Consider the following 18,468-nt stretch of genomic DNA (forward strand, 5'->3'; position numbering starts at 1 on the left):
ATGGGATTGACAAGTGTCTGTGTCTGTGTGTCTGAGTACCTGTGTGTGTCCGTGTGTCCTTGTGCCTGTCCATCTGTGTCTGTCTGTCCGTGCCTGTGTCTCTGTGTCCATATCTCAGTCTGTCTGTCTGTTCCTGCCTGTCTGTCCATGCGTCTCTGTCTGTGTCCATGTCCGTGTCCCTGTTTTTGTGTGTCCCTGTGGCCATGTGTTTGTGTCCCTCTGTGTTCCCGTGTCCCTCTGTCCGTGTCCCTCTATCCATCTGTTCGTGTGTCCGTGTCCCTCTGCTTGTTTGTCCCCATGTCCCTCTGTCCGTGTGTCCCCCGTCTGTGTCCCTCCGTCCGTGTGTCCCTCTATCCCTGTGTCCGTGTCCTCTGTCGATGTGTCCGTGTGTCCCTCTGTCCGTGTGTCCCTCTGTCCTTGTCCCTCTGTCCGTGTGTCCCCATGTCCCTCTGTCCACGTTCCCCATGTCCCTCTGTCCGTGTGTCCGTGCCCGCGGGCTGGCAGGACTCGGCGGCAGCGCTACCAGGCGCAGCTGCGTCAGTGCGGCGCGAGGGGGCGCTGTGGCACCGCCGGCCTGCGGGGGGGTACAGGGGATCGGGGTGGGGGGGGTACAGGGGATCGGGGTGGGCGGGGTACAGGGTGTGCAGGGTACAGGGGTACAGGGTGTACGGGGGGTACAGGGTGTGCGGAGATCAAGGAGTACAGGGTGTACGGGGGGTACAGGGTGTGCGGGGGATACGGGGGTACAGGGTGTGCGGGGGGTACAGGGTGTACGGGGTTTACAGGGTGTGCAGGGATCAAGGAGTACAGGGTGTGCGGGGGGTACGGGGGGTACAGGGTGTGCGGGGATCAAGGAGTACAGGGTGTGCGGGGGGTACGGGGTGCAGGGGATCGGGATGTGCGGACTGAGGGTTTCGGTGCGCAAGGGGTGCGGTGTGCGGGTGTGTGCGGGGTGTGGGGGATGCGAGATATGGTTCGTGCGGGGTGTGCAGGGTGTGGGATGTGCAGGGTGTGGTTTGTGTGGGATATGCAGGGTGTGCCCCACATACGCCGTTGCTGAGCTGCTCCTTGTCCCGGAGAGGACGCCGTGTTGGGAGCACACCGTCAGCTCCAGGGGCTCCCTGAGGTGTCTCTGGAAACGCTCCTGCACTGGGACGGGTGATCCCCACACTGGGTCCTCCCCGCTGCCGGCAGGTGTGCCAAGGCCAAGGCACAGTGCTGTCTCCTGGCCGTGCTCGTGCTGGGCTCTGCTCAGCCGGGTGGCCCAAGCGACAGGCAGTGACTCTGGCTGCTCTCCTCACTCCCAGTTTTGTGCCATCACCCCACACCTGCTGGTCACCCCAGCCAAGGCTCCTGCCTCCTCCCATGCACATCCAGCACTTTGTGTCCCTTCCTCTCATGTCATCCCTTTCTCCTCTTCTGTGTATTCATCTGATTAAATTGCTCCCATACGTTGTTTTCCATTTAGGTTTCTGTCATCTTTGTCCTGTGTTTCATACCCTGTCATCACAGCTGGCTGTTACCCATGCTCCTGGCTGGCCATTCATCCTCCTGTTCACATTTAGGTCCTTTGTACCAGTCAGAACTCCCTGGCACTTTGTGTTCTGACGCCCCACTGGACAGTGTTCAGCCATCAAGCAATGGTCTGTCTGTCAAGCTGACAAAAATCATCTCATTGTTTCATTCCCCAGCCCCATGGCTACCTGCCATCCCTGGCTGTGGCTGGCCTGTCCTCCAGCACGGTCTGTGGTCAGAGATGGATGTGGGCAGGCTGGTCACAAACACAGGCAGTGGCTGGAGCAGTCGCTGTGTCCCCGAGGTGGCAGGTCCTGCCCACGCTCTCACATGACACCATGCAGTTCTCATTGCACAGCTGCGCGCACTGGGGCTGCGTCTGCCCCAGCCAACAAACAGTGCTGTGATAAGCACAGGGCTAGCTGACAAATCAGTAGATTAGCAGGGTTTATCCCTTTGTTAAACACAAACCTATTTGTACATAAAGCAAGAAAAAACTGAAAGAATGAGAAACAGCTCTTGCATGGGAGTTTAGCTCTGCAGAAGTGTTCTAAGGGCTATTTTTTGCTCTGTTATGATGAAGGCTGAAATCATATTTATAAAGCTGAAAGAAAAGCCTTTGTCTGAAAAATGCTTTGCATTCCCAGAAGCTTCCTGATGTGCTTTGTAGTTGTCATGAGATCTACAGAGCCCTCTGAGTCCTTTGCTTGCCCCTCAAAAAAAGTGTGGAAAACTGGAAGTTGACATGAGGTAACTGCTAGGTTTATAAAATGAACTTCATCTATTTCTTTATGAACAAGTAATGTACTATTTCTCAGTCAAACCAGAAGTAACATTAAATATAAATATCTCCCCTACTAGGGAAGAAAAAAAAGACAAGACTCTTTATTTTAGAACAGTAACAAACTATCTGATTAAGAGAGATGAAGCTGTGTCCTATCTCAGTGTGTCTGAAGGATAACTCTTGCTAGTTTGCCTATCTGCAAAGGAGGATTTTTAATCAAAAGGAGGATTAAAATGCTGATTTAAAACCACCCCATGCACACACAGAGCTCATCCCCTCTAGGCATGGTGCCTGCTCCTCCTTTGAGGTCCTGGGGGAATGGATAGAAGTGGGATTCATTCCAGTGGCCTACAGGATTCTTTTTCAAGCCTGTACGAAAAGGGTAATTTGTGCTGAGAGTTAACAGCCTCTTTGCTTAATTCTGTGATGGTCATCAGAACTTTCTGCAGAAAACTCAAGATTTCTTAGGTGGAAATGCTGCTCCCATGTGCCACTGTTGATCTGTACTTGTATTAGCATCACACACAGCACAAGAGGACTCAGAGTTTGACCCTTTTCAATTGCATGATAGGTTTCGTCTAATTCACCTCATATATTTGATTTGTGAAAAATACAACCTCTTTATTTTTATAACCTGGGACAAAACAAGTCCATATATTAGGGCAGACTGGAGACTGACTGTAGAGTGCAACCCTGCAGTAAAGGCCTTGGGATTCTTGTGGAAAACAAGCTGGACCTGTGTCAGCAGTGCTCCCCTGCAGCAGCAACACCCACCAGTCATGGGATTGTGTTAGCCAGTGGTCAGCAAGTGCAGGGATGTGGTCATTCCCTCCTGCCTGGCTCTGGTGAGGCTGCATCTGCAATACTCTGTGCAGTTTTTAAACACACTTCCCCCTTTGTATGGGAGATGCTGACTGCTGGAGAGGCTCCAACACAGCTCCAGGATCAGAGGAGCATGTGCTGAGTGAGGAGATGAGATGGGAATTAGGTGGGTTTGGCCTGCAGAAGGGAAGGCTGGGGGACCTCACTGCAGAGATGCTGCTGCAAGGGGGGTATAAGAATTCCAATGCATCCAAACTTTTCCTGCAAGTGCACAGTGCAAGGACAAGAGGCAATGGTCTCCTCTTGCCATCAGCAAAATCCTTTCTCAACAAAGGGAGCTCTTCATTTGCCATGAGAGTGCTGCAGCCTTGGGACAGGCTGCCCAAGTAGGTTGTAGAATCTCCATCCTTGGATTTCCAAGATACATGTGCACAAGACCCTGGAGTGACTTTATCCAGCTTTGAAGGTAGCCCTGCTTGGGATAGGAGATGGGATTTCAATGCACATTTTTCACTGACTCAGCTGAACTCACTAATCTAGCAGGAAGGAAGTTGCATTCTGCTGTTTGAGCACTGACTGGAAAGGCCGAGAAGCACAGATGTAGAACCTAGAGAAATTTCAAAATCTGAGAATAAAATTTCTAATTAAATTCTAGTCCAATTGAAAATTTCTGTTTATTGTATTTTTTGTATGTATGTTTATATATCTGGAATTTTCTTATGATTACATTATGAGGATATGTCACCATTTCTTTTAAACTTTCTTGATCATCTTAATCTTCATTCCTCAGTTTCCTTTCTGGGTCACTGGAATATAAGAACCCTGCAATCTTTTCTTTCTACAGTGTTGGACAAGGTGACACAAACTAGAACCTTCCCCACTAGTCAGAGAAGCTCACTTAATCTTCAGAAACTCTTCCTTCTGCATTCATTCTGGCTACAGGAGACCGACAAGATCCTCTGGATAGTTCCTTTCAGATCTTTCCTGAGTACCCAAACCTTGCTAGATACCTGAAGTGAAGATTGCTGTGATTTTTTTTATACCAGTATAGATCCCTTCCCCAGATAGTCCCTACAGCCTTCAGGGAGTTTTGGGCAGCTCCAGGTCCAGGTGAAGCCTGCAGGGGGTCAGGAATAGTGACCCCTACTTTCTCCCACTCACCCACTGCTGTTGGCAGAGTAGAGTAGCCTGGAAATACAAGAAAACAGAATAATCTGTGGGGGCTCAGAAGAATATAGGAGGTGGAAGAGTCACTAGTAAAATGCTCATTGCCAAGTGGAGTGAGGGAAAGTTGGTCACAGTGAGCAGGGCTGTCGGAGGCAAGTGGTGGATGTGTGATGCCCACTGACAGGGACAGTTTGCTGCCAACCTGCTGTTTGTAAACGTGTATCAGCAACAGCAGATTTTAAAGATTAAAGCTGTCAAGGGAAAACTAATGCTGAGTTTTTCCAAGAATTTATGGGATTGGATCCTCATCTTCAATACTCCTCAGGATGAACATAGTTCTTGCCTAATTCTTCGAGACTTTCCTGTATGAGTCATTGTTCATGGCAGAATAGCAGCTTTATACACAGATGGTTGTAGAACAGAGGCACCATTGAGAAGCAAACACTGAGACATCTATGTCCTGAGATACAGGCACACACACACACAGATCAACAGCTTCATCCACAGAAAGCAGTCAGTCCTGCTCAGTGTGTTCAGGCAGAATCTCCACTCTTTCACGACACAAGAAATCCCTGATGGAATTCAAGTAATGAGCAATTCATGCTGAAGAGGAAAGCTTAGTGTCAGGGAAACATCAATGTCCAAGCTAGCACACCCAGAGGGAGTTTGGCCAGAGGGCTGCCTAGCTGGATTGTTCTCCTTAGCTGGCCAGAAGCCTAGTTCTCCATGGGCTCAACAGAGAAGATCAGACGCTCTGGGATCCAGCAAGCTGTTGTAGATTATCTGGCAAGCCCAAATCATACCACTAAGATTGATACTAAGCCAGAGAGAAGGACATTTGAAGGAAAGTTTGAGTGCTTTCATCAGTTCTCTTGGGATGTTTTCCTGTTGTTCCAGTGCCTCTCCATGCAATCTTGGAGAAGTCCCTTAGGACCCTTAAAGTAGGTTCATGCCCACATCTCCATGTGCAGGTAGATTTCAGAGTAATGGTTCAGGTTTGGACTCCAGTGCAGCTCTTAGGGGATAAAAGTCACTGTGGGTGGGTTGAGCCTATGATTGTGGGCCAGCACAGTCCTCAGATGAAACAGGCAGGGGCCAGGTACCAAAATATCATGCCTGCACTGGAAACCCTTGCTACAGAATGTTATGTATGCCAAGAGTTCGCATGGGCACAAAAAAATTACTAGCCTCAATAATGGAAATGAATGTGTACTGATGTGATACCACCTCTAAGTGGGGAAGACATGAGCCACCATTTGTTGGAAATGAAGAGGGTGTTTTCAGAAATGTCTCTTCCCTAAATTTCTGCTGTAAGATATTGCTGGAGGCAAGATAATAAAATCCAGAGCTATTTGTCTTATGTTGTCGTCTAACACTTAGAAACTGAGATCCACATAGTCACAGCTTATTGTTATTAACACTGTAATTATATAATTTATAGACAATACCTTTCTTCCTTGCGATGACTTTTCCATTTAGCATGAAATAGTTCAATGTGCAATAAACCCAAAACCACTAAACATTTAACGACCTAGTGTTTACAGAGCTGGAAGACGAGAGGATAAGGCTACAACACTGTCTGCTTCAACAAATATAAATGCTTAGGAATCACTGAGGTAGTCTAAAATGAGGCATATCATCTCTTTGTCAGCATACCGACCACCATGAAATGCTCATAATGTTTAGTTTGCAGCTAGAGAAATATCAGCAAGACAGAAGGGAACTGATTCGAAATTCTGCAGCCATCTGCATAGGATGTGCATAATAGGAGCACGTGGCTGCAATTGAGGTTTTTCAGGGCCCCAAGAAGAGAGAGGTGAACACTGAAATGCTGGAGGGAAGGCTTGGCACCACTCTTTCAAACAGGGGTTTGTGACAACTGGCTGTTGCTGACACCTAACTCTGAGGCAAAGTGTCAGAGCTGTGAGTCACATTTCTAGGACCAATTACTGCCCGTCATGTAACAGGGTGGGGCCTGCCCTGCCTCTCACTAGGAAATATGTTGACTGGAAATAGGCTGATGTTATCGGAACAGTTTGTTATTCTCAGCCTGCTTCCAAGAAAGGAAGTGAATGGAAGCAGTCATCTCTCCAGGTGAATTATCCTGGCAGAAAAATGCAGTTAATTCTCATGTGAATCACCCCAAGCTGTTTGTTCATGTAATATCACTGTCCATTTATAGACAGAGAATACGTTTGTTTATGTCTGACTCTAAAATAATAGATACAGCTCTGGGCACTGCTAAGACAAGGATGACTAAACCTGCCCTGGAACATCACAAAGTTTTACTACAACCACAGCCAGGCAGGGCACTGCACATCTGACTTAATTTTCAGGGTTGATCTTGTACAAGGGGAGTTTCAAGGTCAGCAGAGCCATCTGAGAAACTTCTAAATGCAGAAATCTAAGGTAAAGCCAAGCTGTATCCTTTGGTGTTTTTTTAAAAATTCATGTTTGAATCACATATTTGATCAGATGAACATGACTCATAAATCCAAGTCCTCTGCTTGGAATGTTTGAAGTCCTGGATGCCTAAATTTCCAAGTGTGATGCTCAAGAATATCTGGCCTAGGAAATGCATTCTCTGTGAGTCGCTGACCCAAAAAAAGAGACTCTAGACCAGATAAAAGTTTTGTTCTGAGCTCCTGGATCTGTTCTGGTATTTTGGCTATTTAAAGCACTGAGAATAGCCCCTTCTACCAGAAACTTTTAAGCATTTTAACAACTGAAAGTATTTTCTGTGTACATGCTTAGAACATTTACACTCAAAAAATTGAACTAATTTCTGCTAGTCACTTAGATATCAAAGGTCATTCAAAGATCCAGTGCTACATGTGTTTTCTTTTCAGTATCTTTCTTTCCTGGTTCCTGGCCTCAGGAGATGTGGTGGTGCTTTCTCTTGAAAACAGGTATGGCCAATCAATTATTCATGTGAATCTCCAATCCATCACAGTTATAAAGCTCTCCCATACACGTGTGCTAACCCATTCTCACTGGGAACTCTCCAGGATCTGTTCAGTGAAGACAGCTGGAGTCATTTAGATCTTTTTCATGGGCCAGACAGATTGTCAAATAACTGCTTTGAACAAAAAAATTATTGACCATGCTGCTCCTACAGCTGTCAGGTGTGAACCTTCTGGTACTCCCAAGATGTTCTCAGGTCCCTTATCAGGAAATCTGCCCATCTGTACAGGACTTGTAGTGGTGGCATTTTGTGAAATCATGGAAGGAGCTCTCTGACTGGATGACCACAGTGGAGGTTTTCTGCAGTGTTATATGAAGTTGGTTCTTTCTCATTCACAGACAGCATTTCTTGACATTAAGATTTGTTTAAAAGTTATTTGTCCAGGCCTTAGGTCTTCATTCTTTGGTGGCAGATAGGATGAAAAAGGTCCTTTCAAGATCTCACACTAACACAGAATATGTGCATGTGATACTGATTTAGAATTGGTTTCTCATTGCTAAGTGGAATACCCTGCCAGAACAGATGGCAGAGGGAGCATGACAGTTGTGATGGCTCAGGAAATAAACTCAGGCAGATCTTACAGCCAGAGGGATAGTTTTGAACATCCAGTCAGACCTGCTGTGCACTGCCCAGGGAACACCTGCATGCAGCTGAGATGCTTCAGCTGAGCTGGAACAGATGGCAGGAACAAAGGCTGAGACTGAAAGCTGACCAGCTCATCCCAGTGCCCTGCAGTGGTAAATCTTCATGTTTCTGGGATGGCTTCTGTACCTCATCAGAACTCTGGCTCTCATATGCTAGATAAAAAGATTTCCTATGCTCAGAAATCATTTTCCTCACACACCAAGCTTGTATCCCCTATAACATCCTTCACAATACAGACTTTACATGATGCAGAAGCAAGCACAGGTCCAACCAAGCCTTTGGCAAGAGCTGCTCTCTATTCAGGAAGAAAAGCCATCCTGCAAGCTGAGGAAGAGGACTGGACACAGCTCAAGAGAACTCAACCTGGTCATTATCTGCAAAATGAAATGAGGATTATTTATGGAACTATTCAAGAGATATTTACCTCCAGTGATTAAAATACATCCTCTGACAGGAACAGAGCCCTTCTGCTTAGAGGACGGACATTTGAACACAAGCTAAAGGCAAGTCATAGCAACAGGTTAAGAAAGAAAATTTAAAATAAAAATTAGGCAAGTGCTTACATTTGGGTTTGGCTCCTAAAAAGCTGAAGGTTGTAATTGCTTCAGGGAGGAGATAACCCTAGGACTGAAACCCTTCTAGAGGCTTTCCTATCAAGACAGTTCATGCAAAGAAGAACAGGAGCCTGCAAAAATATTAGAAAGGGAGTTAGTGAGAAAAAACAAGTTGGAAGTAGAGGAAAAAAATATCAGAGAATAAACCAAAGAAAATATTGAAGGATTCTGTCAACATCAAGCATAAACCCCACCCCCCCAATATTTAAACCAAAATTCATTATTTTACCTGAATGCTCTAAACTATGTGGATCCAAGTTGCAACATAGCAAAGCTGGGTTTGTATATGCTGAAGAAAAATATAGGATTTCACTTTGATTTTAGTTCTTTCCATCTATAAATGGCATTGTTAGAGAATACTGCTGATAGATGTACCTGGATGTGTGCCACAATATCAGGTCTGTGGGGTTCTGCCAAGCAAGGCACAGCTGGTGTGATAATACCACATAATGGATCATAGATCAGTAGTTACCAGCTTAAATACTTATCAAAAGGGGATGATTTAAAGCAATTTATCACAATTCAGAGAATCAAAAATAGAACTCTGAAAAAAAGGGTGAAAATTGTTGAGAGAATCCTAATAAAAAACCCTGAAGGGCTCAGCTCTGATTGGTGCTATCTAAATGAAGGATGGCTACATTGAAAGTCACCTTCTGAAGGGTCTAGGAGAAAGGCTACAAACAGGAGTGCCACACAGAGGTGCCTCAATTCACACATGAGCTACACAGACACACACAGGAAACAAGGTGTGCCCTCAGACAAGTGCTGCAGACACACATGCACTTGAGGATGTGTCTCACACACACTTCACACGGGCTGGAGTGTGTCACAACGTGTCTTTCAGGCAAAATGGATCTGACACCCTTGGCTGTGTGTAACAAATGCACACACACAGCGAGTGTTCCCCACACACAGACATGATTCTCTCCAAACACACACAGTCTCAGACACAGAGGGTCACACATGGAGGTGTTAGATGCACACGGTGCTGCACCTCACAGACACACAGGTGTTGCACACACACACAGGTGACAGTGTGACTCGGAACAGTGTCTGTCACACAGTGTCACACACACTTCAGGCACACTTAGTGTCTCACCTGGTGCCTTTTACTGACACACACGGGTGTCCCGTTGTCACAAACACAGTGACCCTCGTGGGCATCACTAATGCACCCATGGGGTGACACAGCGTCTGTCCCTCCACACGCAGTGTCCCTCACACACAGGCGCACACACAGACACACACAGAAACACAGACACAGACACACACACAGAGACACGCACACACACAGAAACACAGACACAGACATACACACAGACACACACACACACACACACAGAAACACACACACACAGATGGGTGTGGAGCACACAGCCCCTCGGAACAGTGTCTGTCACATACAGAGACACAGAGGGGTGTGGAGCGCACAGCACACAGAGAATCTTTGGGAACGCTGTCTGTCACACACAGAGGGCTGTGGAGCACACAGGCAGCACACAGAGAGACCCCGGGAACAGTGTCTGTCACACACAGAGACACAGAGGGGTGTGGAGCACACAGAGTCCCCTCGGAACAGTGCCTGTGGCACACACGGTCCCTCGGAACAGTGCCTGTCACACACACGGTCCCTCGGAACTGTCTGTCACACACAGAGGGGTGTGGAGCACACAGAGTCCCCTCGGAACAGTGCCTGTCGCACACAGAGACACAGAGGGGTGTGGAGCACACACACGGTCCCTCGGAACAGTGCCCGTCGCACACAGCCACACGCGCGGCGCTCCCCGAGCACTCTCCCACACGGTGTCCCCGCCTGGCCCCTCAGGGTCACTCACACTCGGTCCCTCTCGCTGTCCCGCCGGCAGCAGCGCCGCCCGCCCCGCGCACCCTCACGGCCGCTCCTCCCGCCGCTTCCTCCCCCTCTCCCGCTCTCCCCCTCCTCCCACCACTCCTCCTCCCTCCCTCTCTCGCCCTCCGCCCCTCGCCCTGCCCGTCCCGCCTCTCCCGCCCCACCCCGAGCCGGCGGTGCCCGTGGGCACCCGGCGCCGGGGCTGCTGGGCTGCCGCTGCCCGCGCTGCCCGCCGGGCGGAGCGGGGCCCCCTCAGCCGAGCGGGGCGGGCGCGGAGCGGCGGCGGCGGCTGCGGGCGCGTCCGGGAGGGATGTCGGGGACCCGCTGCCAGGCGCTGTACCCCTTCTCCGGGGAGCGGCACCGGCAGGGGCTGCGCTTCGCGGCGGGTGAGCTGATCACGGTGCTGCAGGTGCCAGACGGCGGCTGGTGGGAAGGGCAGAAGGAGGACGGGCTGCGCGGCTGGTTCCCGGCCAGCTACGTCCAGCTGCTGGAGGTAGGATCGGGGCCGGGGCCGCGCCGGGCGGGGGACGGGAGGGGCCGGCCCGGGGATGTCCCGGGGGCACACGGGGGCATCGCGGTGCTGCTGCTGGACCCCTCGGCATCGCTGTGCCCCTGCTCCGGGCGGGTGCCCCGGCACGCCGCGCTGAGGCTGCGGGGTGCTGTTAGAATCCGCTTGCCCGGCCGCGCTCCGGCAGGCACAGCTTTGGTGCTTGTGGCTGTAGCCATGGAGAGCAGAGCTCAGGTGCGTGACGAGCTGCGGGCTGCTCCGGACGCTGGGGTTTGCACCGCCGCTGAGCAGCAGCAGCAACAGCACTCTGTGGCTGCGGTGGTGCAGCCCCTGTCAGGCTCACGAGGGTCAGACGCTGGGCAAGTTCTGCTCCCTCCTCTCCCCCTCACCCGCTCCCACTTCTTCTCGTTTCCTTTCACTGAACATGTGGATTTATGTTGTGGAAGTGGTAATTCAGTATAGAACCGTGGAATCATAGAATGGATTGGGTTGGAAGAGACCTTAAAAATCATCCTGTTACACCCACTCTGCCATGAACAGGGACACTACTAGACCACGTTGCTCCAAGACCCATCCAGCCTGGCCTTGGACACTTCCAGGGTTGGAGAAGCCACAGGTTTTCTGGGTATCCTATGCCAGGGCCTCACCACCCTCACAAAGGAGAATTTCTTCCTAGTGTCTAATCTAAATTTGCCCTTCTTCAGCTTGAAGCCATTCACTCCATGCCCCTGTCCAAAGTCTCTCCCCTGTACCTGTTGGTACTGGAAGATTCTCTAAGTTCTCCCTGGAGCCTTTTTCTTCTCCGTCTGTTGCAGGAGTTCCCCAGCCAGCTACAGACACCTTGCTGCCATACCTGTGGCATGGCTCAGCAGGGTTAAGGCTGGTTTTGCAGACCCAAAGGCCATGGACATTCTGTCAGGATACTGAAAAGTTCTGTCAGCTTCAGTCATTTTCAGGGCCCTGACAGCTGGGATGACAGTTGGATTCCCACCTCGGGACTGCTTGTGCCTGAATGTGTTTATTGCTTTCTGTCCATGCAAACGAGACACAATGTGAGGGTAAAAGACGTGCATGAAGAGTGCCTTCACAGCCTCTACATGTGAATTCTGAATATCTCGTGCACTAAAGAAAGAACTTGCCATGATCAGTCCTCTCTGGCCATGCCCTGTTGTCATTTTGACCTTACACTGAGGCTGTGGGCATGGCAGTGGTGTCCACGAGCATCTCCCTGTGGTGACTGGGCTGAAGCCATTCTCAGCAAATTTCTCTGGTCAACCTCTGTTTGCCCTCCAGGTTTCCAAGGGAATTGGCCAGCCTGCTTTGCTTATATGCAAGGCAGGCAATGCCCTTTCCAGGTTTTCCATGCACACCTTCCAGGGAATCCAGAGAGGCAGGAAGCAGAGTCCAGAGCAAAACCTGCCCACCAGCTGCATGTAGAGTGATGTTCTGTGAGCAAAAGACTCTGTGCAAAAGGACATTTTGCCCACAGATCTGGTACTGCCTTTTCATTTCTCTTGTCAAAATAAATTTTTAAAAATCTATGTTTCCACTGACTTCCCGTTTCTTATTATTTTTACTGGAAAGACAGGAAAGTGGAAGCAAGAGTTGCCCAGGCAGTGCTGCAAGAGTGAGGCCATGGACATTCCCATGCAACTCACACACTTGGGATTTCTTTTGTTGGTTTCAGAATGTGGGAGTCCTGTTGTTTGTCAGTTTTGGCACCCCCAAGATCATTTATTGAGATACATGAATGTTTGTGGTTTCACAAATTGCTAAATGTTTACACATCTAGGAATTTAGGAATTGTTTGAGGAAAAATGTATCATGAGATGTGAAAGATTCTGCTCAGTAGAGGCAGTGGGGAATTGCTTCAAAATAGCATAACTTTGCTTTCCTGTCAGCTCCTTCTGAGAAACCCTTGTTTCCCTGCTTAAGTCTGAGCAAGTTCCACCATGCTGAGATCAGTGCCCACAGCCCCTCAGATGTGCCTTTCTGACCCTTGGCTCATGTACCACTGGCAGCTTTGAGGGACACCACTTGTCCACACAGCCTGGCCTCCTTTCTCTTGGGCAAACCTTCTGAAAGAAGGCAAGAAAAATGGCAAGGGCTGAGTATGTTCACTCTGGCATGTTTTCCTTTTCTCCAAAGATGGTACCTAATAAGGACTATGAGCTGGAGTTAAAAAATATATCAAATGAAAGCTAATTAACCAAATCCATGGGATTACAGGTACTTGGCATACATCAGAATAGATGTGTGAGAAGGAAGCTCTGTGTGTTTCTGTCTCTCATGGCTCTGTTCAGGTAGCCTTCCCCTTCTCTATGTAGATAGCTTATCCCTCCTGTGCAGGTAAGCAGCTTGCTCAGGAACTTGGTCTAACTGAAAGACACCACAGCAGAAAATCTCTCCTTCTCTCTTCTCTGATGCAAATCCCTGCCCAGCCACATTGACATTGAAGCTGACATCAGGCAGGTGGTCACAGTGAATGTCCAGATGGGGCCATGGACATGAGTCTCCTTTCTGTACCAGCAGGCCTTCCATGGGCTTTGGGTGGCCATGGCCCTGCAGCTCTCAGTAAGGTTCAGTGCTCTGTCCTCAGATGAACTTGTCCACACGTTATTTAAAGAGGAAAATATTACTGTCTCCCTCTGCCCTGCCCTGCCCTCATTTCCTTGTGCCCAGTTTACCCCAGCAACTACTTGTGCTTTCTCTGGAGCCTGAAGGAGAGTTGGCTGCATTTTCTGCCGCAGCGGTGATTGACTGTGTCTCATGGCATTGCCTGCCTCCACAGCACACAGCCTTTCTTCTCTCAGCAAGGTCCCTCGGTGGCTGGGAGCTACCAGAAGGAGGTGGCCTTCTGCTGAAGCCTTGAAGCCTGCAGTGTGTTTAGACAGGAAGGCTGCATTTTCTCATTCACAGGGCTTCACATTTACCAACCCTGAGATCTCCTCTGACAGCACCGGTTTCAAAGTCTGTGCTGCGTTTTTGTCCTGAGCTGGAAGAGGGAAGTGAGAAAGGTGTGAAGAGCAGCAGAGAGGGGAATTTCTCCCACCCTTGAGCAGTGGTTGAGCAGCCAGTCTGTGGCATGCTGGAGGAGAAGTGACTCTTCTGATGCGGTTGCTGACTTGGGAAGAACCTGCTGCAGCAACAGCACCTGAGTCTCCTCGCAGGCAGCCAAGCTGTGGAGCTGCCAGCACTGGTCATCCAGACTGCTCCAGCTGGCTTCTCCAGGAGCTGAGGACAAGTCAGGCTGTGCTGCCTCGTGTGCCCTCATACTGTGTGGTATCTCTTGGTTCTTGCAAAGAAAACTAGTTATGCATGGCTGGCAGGTGACCAGAACAGGCTGTCCTGGCAAATGCAGAGATGGGCAACTCTGAGAAAACTGTGAAGGTGGCTTCCAGGAAACAAAGCCTGGTGCCAGAGAAGGATGTTCCTAAGGGATTGTTGCCTTTGCTGCCTCCTGTGTTGTTTTGCTAGCAAAAATGTGTTTTCAAATGTGTTTTCAATTCATTTGTCACAGAAGGTCAAGGAAAGGACCAAAAATGAGGTAAATGTGGGGCAAGAGAGACAGAGAGGGAAAGAGGGAAAGACATCCTTTGTTTGCTGTTCCTGTGGCTGCTGCAAGCCTGGAGTGCAGGGTTAGAGGAAAACGATAGCTGGAGGTTCCTGCTCAAGGCAGTGATGGAAGAAATGAGAGCTGGAGAAGGACTGGAGGAACTCATGGTAGGGACAGACCAGAAATAACGTTTCTCTGTGAGCTGTGGAGAGGATACTGCTGTCAGAGAGCAAAAGTGGTAATATAAACCAAAAAACTATCAAAAGCAGAGAGCAAAGGGAAAAGGGGAGGGTATCATCTTTGTGGTGGGGTTCCAGATGGATTCCCTGAGGCTGGGCTGGTTGGGAGCAGTTGAGGAGGCTGCTGTGGTTTTAATCACAGATTCACTGGGTTGGAAAGGACCTTTGGAGATCAGCTAGTCTGGCTTGCCTGGCTATGTCTGTCAGGTTTTCTGTGTGTGCAAGGGTGAGCACCACAACTGTTCTGGGCAATGTACTCCAGTGTTTAACCACCCTCACAGCTTTTTATTGTGTCCTTTAAAGGGATTTGTATCCCCTTAAAGGGATTTTCTGTGTTTTGATTGTGCCCATTGCGCCTCATCCTTTCTCTGGGTATCACTGAGAAGAGTCTGTATGAGTTTTTTTACTGTCTCCCACACAGATTTTTATTCACATTGATAACATCCCTCTCAAGCCTTCTTGTCTTGATGCTAAACTGTCCCACTTCTTTCAGCCTTTCTTTGTAAGACAGATTCCCCAGACCCTTAATCATCCTCGTGGCCCATTACTGGACCCTCTCCAGTGTGTCCTTGTCTCCAGTCCTTGTCTTCCTCATGTTGGAAACCAAGTACAGTTTCTTACATTGCTGTAGATAGTAGGTTAATGGAGAAATGGTTCCTAAGCAGTATTTCCTGAGCATGAGAATCCATGGACCAGAGGAATCCTGAAGACTGCTGTCAGATTCACTTGGTTTTGGTTTGGCTGAGCTTGGTCTATCAGCAAGCAGTGCCTCTCTGCAAGCTGAAGGGCTTGGGGAAGGAGGATGTTGTTGTTTGGTATCCATATCCTATTGAGTAGATACCATCAGCTTCAACCCTCACCCTTCCTTTGGTGATTAATAGCTATGGCAGCTGTGAGACCTGAAAGTCAGGGATTTTTTGACTCTTTCATCCTTCCTGTGTGCTTTATATTTTTACCTGACCTTTTGACCATTGAGTGGAGCCCTACAGTGTCCCTTGGTACCAGACTGTCACAGCCCCACGTTAAGCAATTGGCCTTCGCAGCCTGGAGCAAGAGGGAATCTGTGCAGATGTAGGTGAGGAGGTGGTGTACTCAGAGCCAATGGAGTGTGGTGTGTGACACACTGAGGGATTTCTCAACAGCTCCTGTTTCTTGTCCCAAGGCTGGCTGCCTCCTCACCCCAGCTACATCAGGGTGCTTGGGATGATGACATGTGTAGCAAGATCCATACAGTTCCAGACAGACATAAGAGCAACCTGGCACAAGACTCAGGTGCTCCAGTTTGTGACAACCTTTATGGTGCAGGGCAGCATAGATGTTGAGAAAGTGGAGTAGTGTGTATTCTAGGAGGTGCTTTGCATGGGACCCTCTGGAGAAACCTCTGTTGCGTCTGCTTTTTCTAGACAAGTGATTTTTAGAGTGTTCGAGAGATGTATCATTCAGTCACATTTGCAAGTGGTTTCTTTGAAAACCTATTTTTGGGCTTTGATTTTTGTATTTGTAGTTAACTTGAAATCACTTATATAAGCAGCAGCAGCATATGCAAATTTGCTGGAAATTGTCAGCACTTTTTATAGCTTCAGTCATCCCACAGATGTAAGTCTCTGTATGAAGCACAGCATGTGCTTCCAGAATGGATGGAGGTGGCTCTGGAATCTGACTGAGCGGGCTGGACTGAGTAGGACTGTGAGCTGCTGTTGATCTTATCTGCACTCTCCACAGCTTGATTTACCAGAACTGTGAGGCACTTAGGAAGGAAGGAATGGTGAGCATCTCCCTGGTGCAGGCTTCACCTGCAGCTGTCAGACAGATGGGTCATTGCTTCCACTGCTGGGTAATACTCAGAGAGTAGCACAAGTCAAGCAGTCTGGGGCAGGTGGAGATGTGCAAACAGCTGAGCCTGGAGGTTGTTGCAGGAGGCATTGGCATGGCATGGCACACATTGCTTCCTTCACAGTGCTTGGGGAGTCACAGAGAAAAAGGATGAAAGGAACACACAGAAATTAAAATGCCTTTTATTTATAACACAGAATATGTAGAGGATTTCTCTGCTGTCATGGGGGCTGTAAGATGTGTGTGATATATATTAAACTGGAGGATGTGTTAGCACCTGTTGCAACAGAATTTTCTCTGTTGCACAAAGGAGAATAAAGATGTGTGTGCACCTGGATGGCTGTGGGTACCTGACCCCTGAGCTATTTGTACATGGTGTCCTTATCTCCTGCATGCAGCAGTAGTTATTTGGCTTTCTCAGAAGGTTCTTCTACATCCTTGGAGTTTGTTGTCTCTCTCTCATTCCTCAATCTCCCCACTCAAAAATCAGCTTAACATAAAATTCATGAAGAGCCACAAAAACTGAGGGGATGTGTGATGATCTCAGGTGCTGATGTGATTGCTGCCACTGCTTTTTTCTGAGGCTATTCTGTGGAGCAAGTAATGCTCCAACCTTGGGTGCTGGGGAAGGAATTTGGTCTTCGATCTTAAATCTGGTGTGATAATGCTGTGGGTGCTGAACCCAAAGAGAGGATGGCATCACTGCCAGGCTGGGACAAGCACTCAGGGGTGCTTGTGACACCATCCTGAGTGTCCTGGCCATCCTGCTGCCCCTGGGAGGTGGTGCTGGGGCAGCAACCACAGCTGAAGTGGGGATGGCATTTCCCCTGGTGTCGAAGGTTGGTTTTCATTCTCTTGGTCCCTAATGAAGGCAGAGAGAGAGATTTGCCTTGCTGTAGATGAAACCTGCTGTGGGTGAAAGGATGAAGTTTCCAAAGTTCAGTGCTTACGGGTGCTGAGGCTGGTCTGCTCTGCATGATTCAATAGCAAGCTGTTGTCCAAAGTGAGGTGTTCATGAGAAGAGTGACAATGGCAATCCTGTGGTATTGCATTGTGGTTTAGTTTCATGCTGTCTTTTTTCTCTCTGACTTTCTGTAACTGTTCTTTTAGAGTTGAAACTTGTGATCATCTGACCATTGATATTTCTGGCAAATGTGAATGAAATCAAATATAAAAGGGTGAGGAAATAATGTTTTGCTGCCAGAAAATCGCTCTTTAATTAAGGTTCTGAGGGAATTTAAATCCCCAGGAGAATGTGAAGGGGATGTGATGCTGCCATTCACAATCCCTTTATCTATCCAATGAAAATTGTCTCACAGTGTTGAAGTTACAGATAAAATGTAAAAGCTGAATAGTACCATAAATAACCAAAATTTGTGAAGTTGTGGCATTTTTTGTGAGCTCTTCTGTCCTCTATACAAATTGGGGTGTTGCAGAAGCTGGGCTCTTTTTTGTGCTGCTTCTGGAGCAAGTGAGAACAGTCACACTGTTGGCCTTAAAAAAATGCATAGAACAGACTTTTTGAAGATGTTTTTCCTTTATCCTTAGCTAAAAGATGAAAAAGTGCCATGGAAGGCTTAAACTGGAGTATCTCTTATGGCCTGTGGATTACAAAAAGAGTCTAAAAGTCTTCCTGCAGACATCTGCAAGATTAAATGAGTTGCTCTGCACCTGCAATTTAAGGGTGTATATAGAGTGACCATGAAAAATGTGGATCATTTTAAGACTCACTTAAAGATTGCTTAGTTCCCTAAAGAATTTCTGGCTCATTCTGCTCTGAATGGGGCACGTGTCCTGTAGGAAAATACAGGAGTGATTTCTGCAGCAGTGAACATGGGCAACTCAAATCTCACTTTCCAGCTTGTGTGCAAAACACACCTTTAGTGCCTTGAGTGTTGTGCCACAAACACCAGTGCTTGAATGTACCACACTGCACTTTATACTGAATGTAGTTTAAAAAGACACAGTAGG

At 48.3% G+C, this 18,468-nt stretch overlaps 1 protein-coding gene and 1 long non-coding RNA gene across 8 annotated transcripts in view; one reads left to right on the forward strand and one right to left on the reverse strand.

Annotated features, from left to right (window-relative positions):
* LOC117005193 overlaps positions 1-10,420 on the reverse strand; it is a 67,990-nt gene extending 57,570 nt beyond the window's left edge. For all 6 annotated transcript variants that reach the window (XR_004419785.1, XR_004419790.1, XR_004419791.1 and 3 more), the window contains exons 1-2: positions 10,348-10,420; positions 8,462-8,583 (exon numbers count right to left, since the gene is read on the reverse strand). This is a non-coding gene — a long non-coding RNA (uncharacterized LOC117005193). The remainder of the gene's footprint in view (positions 1-8,461; positions 8,584-10,347) is intronic.
* Positions 10,421-10,637: 217 nt separating this feature from the next.
* GAS7 (growth arrest specific 7) overlaps positions 10,638-18,468 on the forward strand; it is a 75,037-nt gene continuing 67,206 nt past the window's right edge. For both annotated transcript variants that reach the window (XM_033076583.2, XM_033076584.2), the window contains exon 1: positions 10,638-10,854. In XM_033076583.2, the coding sequence (XP_032932474.1) occupies positions 10,672-10,854 (183 nt within the window). In that variant the 5' untranslated portion in view covers positions 10,638-10,671. The remainder of the gene's footprint in view (positions 10,855-18,468) is intronic.

This window comes from Catharus ustulatus, chromosome 20, assembly GCF_009819885.2.
Source record: "Catharus ustulatus isolate bCatUst1 chromosome 20, bCatUst1.pri.v2, whole genome shotgun sequence".
Classification (NCBI taxonomy): domain Eukaryota; kingdom Metazoa; phylum Chordata; class Aves; order Passeriformes; family Turdidae; genus Catharus; species Catharus ustulatus.